General features: G+C 36.5%; 1 protein-coding gene across 1 annotated transcript; it reads right to left on the bottom strand.

The window, feature by feature from the left end:
* On the bottom strand, window positions 1-7844 carry LOC117152988 (B-cell receptor CD22-like). The gene is made up of 11 exons (XM_033326499.1): window positions 7793-7844; window positions 5497-5847; window positions 5157-5378; window positions 4501-4761; window positions 4090-4350; window positions 3456-3716; window positions 1483-1743; window positions 849-1106; window positions 657-741; window positions 481-538; window positions 1-154 (listed from the first exon to the last, which is right to left on the bottom strand). Exons 1-11 carry the CDS (start codon window positions 7842-7844, stop codon window positions 122-124), a joined length of 2103 nt encoding a protein of 700 aa, XP_033182390.1. The 3' UTR covers window positions 1-121.
* Window positions 7845-8589: the final 745 nt, after the last annotated feature.

Below are 8589 nucleotides of genomic sequence, written 5' to 3'. Positions count from 1 at the left end.
CTGAAACAGAACCAGGAAACTAGGAACTGGAGTTTAGTCTGTTTGGTCCATGCAGGAGTCTCTGACCTGACTGAACTTTAAACCAGGTCTTCCTGCTCCTCTGTGTGATGAACTTCTAAATTCAGGTGTTCTCACAATCAGGACGAGATTCAAACTGGTGGAGAGAAAAGAAACAATGAATCTGAATCATTATGTTTAATATGTAAAACTATTGTTTATCCATCAAACAACAGAATCTGAACCAGACTTTACTGGTTCTGACTCATTTATCCATCCAACCAGTTTTCCTCCTAATGATGCAGCAGTGCTGGAGCCAATCCCAGCCAACATCTGGTCAGACAACCACTGACTCACATTCACACCTATGGACAATGTAGAGTCATTATTTATATTTATTTAGGCTCCAGCACTCCTGAGACCCTTAAGTGAACAAGTGGTTAAGATAATAGATGAATGGATGTTGTTAACAGGACCTCTCACCTCTATCATCTCTACACGTTCATTCAGTTCAGTTTTTAACATCAGAGTTTTCTTCTTCCTGGAAGAAAAAACAACACAAATACAAAGTTGAACTACCGGTAAACTTAATTCATGACTTTAAAAAATACAACAAATTAAAGAGCAGTGATGGAACTGATGGATTTTTATTGTTTTACCTCAAACACAGACTGAAGACAAACAGAGGAATCAGCATCAGGACCACAAGAGTCAACCTGATGATGTTCATTATCATTAATTTACCTGGAAATGGAAACAAGTGTTGTCAGGTAATACTGCTACTGTTAGTCAGACAGTATCAGTAACCAGAGGTGTGTGAGTGTGTGGAAATGTCAAGATGAATAACTCACGTGTAACAACAGTCAGATGTAAAGTGTTGTTATGACGTCCTACACTGTTCTGAACTTCACAGTAATAATTCCCACTGTGTTCAGCTCTGATGTCAGTGATGGTGAAGATCTGTCCTGAAGCTTTTGGTGACTCTTCATTCTCCTTGTACCAGGTATAATTAGCTGCTGGGTTAGCATCACTGCTACAGGTCAGAGTCACTGAACTCCCCTCCACTATCTCAGAGGGACTCACTGACACAGAGGGAAGATTTGGACGATCTGGAGGAGAAAACATGAACATTTAATGTTAATTTCAACATGAATTATTCACAGTAGAGTGTATTTTACATGGATCCTCGTTCATACATTAACTTATAATGTAATATCAGTTTTCACAGTGGAACTTTCACAACTTGAAATGAAACTTCTAACTGTAAAGCTAAAGTAAATTAACCACAATTCCATATTGCAAGAAAAATAAACAGTGAAAACTGGATATAAAACAACTATCTCTTGGTTAATTTAGTGTGAGGCAAACAAGACAGTGAAATAGTTTAAAGACTCTGAATGGTCAAATGTCAGAAGACAGTAAGTATGTATGTAACTGGTTTTAAAATATGTAAGAAACATTTTAATCTTGATTTGTTTCACTCACATTTCACATCAATAGAGACAGACTCAGATCTACTCGTCCCCAGCTTGTTTCCAGCTTCACAATAATACTGTCCAGAGTCAGAGGATTGGATGGATCTGAAGACAAACTGTGGTTCTTCATGGATGGATTTAAGATGTGTGTCACTCTTGTACCAGGTGTATTTAGCTGCTGGGTTAGCATCACTGCTACAGGTCAGAGTCACTGAACTACCCTCCACTATCTCAGAGGGACTCAGTGACACAGAGGGAAGATTTGGAGGATCTGGAGGAGAAAACATGAACATTTAACATTAATTTTTCACAGTAGAACTTATTTTACATAGATCCTTGTTCATACATCACAGTATGTTGTGGAACTAAGTATTTATAATAAAATAATGTATTACTACACTTTTCACAGTGATATTTATGTCTGTTAAGACATTTATTTCATAACAAACCGAAAAGCTTTTTTTCAGTGTCTGCAAACATTTTTTTTAACTTTCATTTACTTAAATTATTTACTTTATTCAATTTTAAAACATTCATAACTTAATTTGTTTTTTGGGAAAAAAAAAAGAAAAAAAAACTATTTTCAGACAAACTGAAAATAGATACCTACTACGTAATAAGCATTCTGGAAATATTCACATTTTAAAATTAGTGATTATAAAAGTATGTAACCCTGTTTCACGAATTCAAATAAATCTTAATCAGCCTGTTTGGTTTAACAAGTCACACAGTTAGTTAGTCGGGATCATCTCAGTGAATGTGTTTCAATCATTGCAGTATAAATAACCTTGTTTTTGGAAAGTCCAACTACTGGTGGATCAGTAGTTTGGCCAATAATTACACAAAAAACGACTTTGTGCTTTTGTAATGTAAAAGGAGAGAGGTAAAAGAACATTTCACTTATAATCAGTTTTAGATATTTAATTATCTGATTTACTTTGTAGAGATCTGTTTTGAACTTGACATGAAACCTTAGTTACCTTTTTAAATTTGTTTTGTTAATCTTAATAAAATCATAAAAAAAAAATCAACAATGAACAAATATAGTATTTAAAAAATTGTGAAAAGTTCAAATTAAGGTGAAAGAACTTTAGAGACACTACAGAAAAAACATGTTTTGAAAATAAACATCACAGGTATAATAGGTAGTAAAATAAAGATAAAGGAGGATGATGAGGAGTGTGGAGGCCACTTACTGTACAATAAAACTACACTCAGTCTCAATGTCTGGAAAAGATTGAACAGTGTAAAAATTTTCAAATGAATCAGATCAAATCTTCCTGAACTTTAAGAAAATGTTTCTTCTTTCATGATTTCATGTTCATTCTTCAAACAGACTGCAGGTGATGCAACATGTGTGCTGAAGTTATCAAGACTAAAACCAGAGAAATGATCTCAGAGGTTTCTATAATCCAGTCCTGTGGTAATTGTTGACCTGTCTGCTCTGGTTGTTCACCGTCTCTGGATCAGCTCCAGTCTCCAGTGAATGGGAATGTTTGCTACAGACTGATGATGTTGGTGCTGAACTTTAACTGTGTAGACAACAAAACGTTTTCCTTCGATTCAAACATTGTTTGTTTTCTTCAAAAAGTATTTAGTGAAACTAATTAGTGACGTGAACTATGGATGAGAAACAGGAAGAAGGTTCATGATCAGTTAAAAATATTAAACTGTTTTTTAGATCTGTAAGACACATTATTATTTGGAAAATTTTACATTTTTTTTCATAAAAGTACTTTTAGTTTACTATGAAACTTGTAACTGTTAATTGTTGAAAACAAAAAGCCAAAGTAAATAAAACCATGACTACATATTGCAGGAAAAATAAACAGTGAAAACTGGTTAATTTGATGTAAAAATATAGAGGATAGTAGAAACGTTTAAAGACTCAGGATGGTGAAACATCAGAAGACAGTAATTATTCATGTAATTGGTTTTTAAATCTGTTTTAAAAACATTTTCATCTTAATTTGTTTTACTCACATTTCACATCAATAGACACAGACTCAGATCTACTCTTCCCCAGCTTGTTTCCAGCTTCACAATAATACTGTCCAGAGTCAGAGGATTTGATGGATCTGAAGACAAACTGTGGTTCTTCATGGATGGATTTAAGATGTGTGTCACTCTTGTACCAGGTGTAATTAGCTGCTGGGTTAGCATCACTGCTACAGGTCAGAGTCACTGAACTACCCTCCACTATCTCAGAGGGACTCACTGACACAGAGGGAAGATTTGGACGATCTGGAGGAGAAAACATTAATTTTATTATTTCACTATATCCAGTTTTCGATTTTTAATAATTTGATTTAATTTGTAGAGATCTGTTTAACATGAAACATTTTGTTTTTGTATTTTTATATAAAAACATATATGATCAACAATGATTTGATAAAGTATAAATTATAAAATGGGGAAAAGTTCAAATGAAAGTGGAAACACTTTACGGACACTCCCATTCAAATATTATTTGTTTCCTTCAAAAAGTATTTAGTAAAAGTAATTACTGACATGAAATTTGAATGAGAAACAGGAAGAAAGTTTATGATAAGTAAAACATTGAAGTGGTTTTTAAATCTGTTTTAAAAACATTTTAATTTGGATTTGATTTACTCACATTTCACATCAATAGACACAGACTCAGATCTACTCTTCCCCAGCTTGTTTTCACCTTCACAATAATACTGTCCAGAGTCAGAGGATTTGATGGATCTGAAGACAAACTGTGGTTCTTCATGGATGGATTTAAGATGTGTGTCACTCTTGTACCAGGTGTATTTAGCTGCTGGGTTAGCATCACTGCTACAGGTCAGAGTCACTGAACTACCCTCCACTATCTCAGAGGGACTCACTGACACAGAGGGAAGCTTTGGACGATCTGGAGGAGAAAACATGAACATTTAACATTAAAATTTAACATCAGTGGAACTTTCACTTTAATATAAAACTTGTAAATCTTCATTTTTGATGATGATTTGTCACGAGATTGTAAGCAGAAATTTTTTTTATTTAGTTTTGCTTTACTCACATTTCACATCAATAGAGACAGACTCAGATCTACTCTTCCCCAGCGTGTTTCCAGCTTCACAATAATACTGCCCAGAGTCAGAGGATTTGATGGATGTGAAGATAAACTGTGGTTCTTCATGGATGGATTTAAGATGTGTGTCACTCTTGTACCAGGTGTATTTAGCTGCTGGGTTAGCATCACTGCTACAGGTCAGAGTCACTGAACTACCCTCCACTATCTCAGAGGGACTCACTGACACAGAGGGAAGATTTGGAGGATCTGGAGGAGAAAACATGAACATTTATAAGTTGAGTTTTCACAGTGAAAATCATTTTACATTGACATTTTCACACAAACAGAAACTGAGTGATGCAGCTTAATGTAATTCATTGTGAAAAATAAAATGTTTTATTCATACAAATAGTTACTAGAGGAACGTACATACATACTGACAATGTTCATGTTCATGTCTGTAAAAATCTTCATAACGCAAATCCAAACAGTTTGTCCTCATAGAGGTTGAATAAATAAAATTGAACACAGATATAAAGGGTTCTGACATTGATGTTTGGTGTGAATCACCACAAAACACTGAACAATATAGAATCAAGAGACAGTAAATTAGTTTAAAGACTCAGAATGGTCAAATGTCAGAAGACTGGAAGTAAACTCACACACTGAAGGAGAGGGGAACTTCTCATGTCCTTTTAAAGCACAGAAAACTCTGTCTGTAGGAATCATGGATGTGTGATAAGAAGATGTTCCTCTTTGAATTTCCTGTCCGTTCTTGTACCAGATGTAGGTAGTATGATGAAGTGGACAAGTGCTTTGACACTTCAACTCTGCTCTAGTAGAATCCTGTTGGACAGTAGATCTGATCACCTGAACCTGGAGATCTGAAATATAAGATGATTTAGATTACAAACATGCAATTACAGACAAATATAATCCATTATTTTCAAGAAATTAACCATTGGAAACATAAATTAATATGATTTTTAATGAAGATGTTACCTGTGACAGACAAAGTGACTCCAGGTTCACCAGTATAATGAACACCTGGATGGTTTGTTATAAACCTGAACTTGTACACAGCTGAGTCTCTCTGTCTCAGGTCTGTTATCTTCAGAGTACAGGCTTTGTTAACAGACGTCACACGACCTGTGTAGTCTGAGTCTGTTCTCAGATCCACAGGTTCTTTATTATTCTCTTTAGTAAACCATAATGTCTTCTGAACATTAATAACTTGTGCATTTATTGAATGTGGGTATCTGTAGGAGCAGTGTATGTCCACTGTTGATCCCTTTATACCACAGATCTTAGTAGAAGTGTAAGTTACTCCCCAGTCATTCTGACCCTGCACCACTGGAACACAGAGCACAGCAGAAACCACAGTTAAAGTTAACAATCAGTTAATAAGACAAATGATATTAAAGAAAGGAAACTTGTCGTAGTCGTCAGAAAAAGTTACTGTTCATGCATCAATCAAACCACACCGGTGAAAATAAACATCACCAGCTGCCATTTTGGTTCAATTCAACAAACTCCTGTCTCTGTACATGAGGCTGCTCTTAAAACTAACAGTGACTTTGGTTTGAGGTTTGGGACAAACAACCTATATGAGAGTTAAAGTTGGAGGACTTGTTGTTCTTGTCCAGGTTTTGTTCATGTTCTACTTATTATACTTTTGTCTCCTCATGTTCCCCTTCTTAGTTTGGAGTATCTCTTGTTCTATAGAGCAGCTTTTTCTCTGTTTGCAGTGACTTTTTGTTTTTCTTAGTATCTTGTGTCCTTCCTTGTTTCTCATAAACTTTGATTTCACCACTACCTCATCTGCTTTCAACTGTCTGTGTAAAATCTCACCTTATAATAAACTGATCCACTGATATGAGCTCTGCTCTTACAGCAACAAAAGGGGACAAATCAAACACTTGTTAGTTTCTTCCAAGAAACCCAAACCTTTCTGCACACCGTCGCCCTCTGCAGCAGTGAGAAGGAACTGAAATAATGTTCCTACCAAAGATACTTGAAAAGTGACACATCTGTGCAGCCAGGTGGGAAAATGTGAGAGAATGAAACTCTGTGATAAAGATTTATTTACTGATGTAGTTTTGCTGCAGATGACGATGACATAGGATGAGTGTGGAGGTCTGGGCGTGAACCGGAAGTAGTTGCTGACAGGAAGAGGTGGTCTGACGTCACGGCCAAGATGGCCGACTAACAGAGAGCACATGGAGCAGACAGAGGCAGGTGAAGACTGTGAGTACCGGGAATGGAGGCTGGCAACAGTGGAAAGTGTCCAGGAAAGTACTGCAGTTTGTAGAACCACACAATGAGAGACAGTCCAAATCCAAAGAGACAGAGTGATAGTCCAGTTCAGGGTTATGCACCAAAACAGTTCAAACAACAAATTCAATAGACTAATATCCGAAGTCAGGGGCAATCCAGGTCATACACAGTTAAGACAGGTCCAAAGAGAAGTCCAGCAGGCAAAATCCACAACAGTCCGGGTCAAACACTAGGAGGTCCACACAGAGTCAGAGCAGAGAAGGAAACAACAAGGGAGAGAATAGATCAGGGGAAATGCTCATGGTAGCCGAGGGGGTAGAAGGGAAGCAGGGGAATCTGGCAGACATGTTTCAGGACCGGTAATGTGAGCAGGGAGATGACGAGGGAGCGAACAGATCAGGTGGGATGAAATGGGCGAATTCAGGGTCCAGGACAGGCAGAGTCCATATAAAAATCAAAACAGTCCATAGTTACTCGCTGTAACTCTGAAGTTATAGTCAGACTATCTGGTAGAGGTGGAAGGCAAACGGATGTGTTTATATAGGACTGGAGTAGCACAAGAGCAGCCAATGAGGCAGCGAGGGTAATTAGGCTGGGACGAGGTAACAGGAAGCTGACCAAATAAGGGCATGAGGAACAGACAGGAAGGAAGAGCTGCAGTCTTCATAAACACTGAAACTTTGATTTCACCACTACCTCATTTGCTCTGGTCTACATCTGGTTCTACCATCTTGCAAAACTCATGACACTAGTTGAAATAAATGTAGCTCAGTACTTCCCAACAAAGGAGATGTTAGAAAAGAAACAGGAACAGACGTGTTATTGTTGTGGAATCAGTCATTTTAAAATGTCTTCACTGCTTATGAACAACAAATGTTATCTGACATCAACTGGAAATGTCTTGTTGGTTTATTTCAGAATACAGAATAACAAACTACTTTGATCAGATATTTATAAATCCTACATTTGATCCCATTCGTCTCTTTTAAATACAGTGAAGGTAAATGTAGAGATACAGTACCTGACACAGAGAGAAGGAAGAAGAAGAATCCACTTGATGCTGTTGGACTCATAGCTTCTTATCCGTCCGTCACTTCAGTGATACTGAAGCATTACCTGATAAATATGAGGAAGTGTATCAGTTGTTTAAAGATTCTACAATGGAGGATGTTGGTACTAAAAATAATTTTACCTCATTTAGCAGTAGACAGGAAACCAGGATGCTCACATACAGATGATATAGAGACACAGTTAAAACACCAGTAAACACTTAAATAAGTTGTTGTGGTGTCTGTTTTTTTAACTCTGACACTTTCATGTAGATCATTAACAGTTCAAACTGATATGTCCAAAACCAATTGGACTGATTCATTTTCACTTCTGATAAAGATAAAAGAATAACGCTGCAGCATTGCTGATTTAATGTCAGGTCAAAGACTGATGCTCCGTCTAACACAGGTATGTTATATTTAAAGTCATGTTTAAATATATTTAAAGTCAGTAAGATCATTGAAAGAGAGAAGTGAAAAGAGAGATACTGTATCTATCATGTGTTTTGAGTTTTTGAGTGTTGCTCAGTTTAGAGCAGATCAGAGGTGACACACAACTTGTTGCATTATTTCACACCTAAACCGCCAACGCTGAAAACTGTCGTTATACCTCTATCATTAACAGCGTTGATACAGGCTGAGAGTCACATGCTGCACTCAGCTGCTTAATAAGAAAATGTGAAAAGTAAAGAAACAGTAATAAAACTTAAAGATAATTTGCAAATACATTACAAACACAATGTTTCCAAGAAATGAACCATTTGGAAAC

The sequence above is a fragment of the Anabas testudineus genome, chromosome 1, assembly GCF_900324465.2.
Source record: "Anabas testudineus chromosome 1, fAnaTes1.2, whole genome shotgun sequence".
Taxonomy (NCBI): domain Eukaryota; kingdom Metazoa; phylum Chordata; class Actinopteri; order Anabantiformes; family Anabantidae; genus Anabas; species Anabas testudineus.
Note: the sequence above shows the minus strand (reverse complement) of the source record. Positions and strands in the feature narration are given on the sequence as shown.

Excerpts from the sequence above, each read along its gene's own strand:
- LOC117152988 (XM_033326499.1), bottom strand. The coding sequence starts at position 7,844 with ATGAGTCCAACAGCATCAAGTGGATTCTTCTTCTTCCTTCTCTCTGTG. Across the intron at positions 4,762-5,156 it reads GTTCCCCTCTCCTTCAGTGT|ATCCTCCAAATCTTCCCTCT; the intron begins GTGAGTTTACTT and ends TTTCTCCTCCAG. Across the intron at positions 3,717-4,089 it reads TGTGTCTATTGATGTGAAAT|ATCGTCCAAATCTTCCCTCT; the intron begins GTGAGTAAATCA and ends TTTCTCCTCCAG.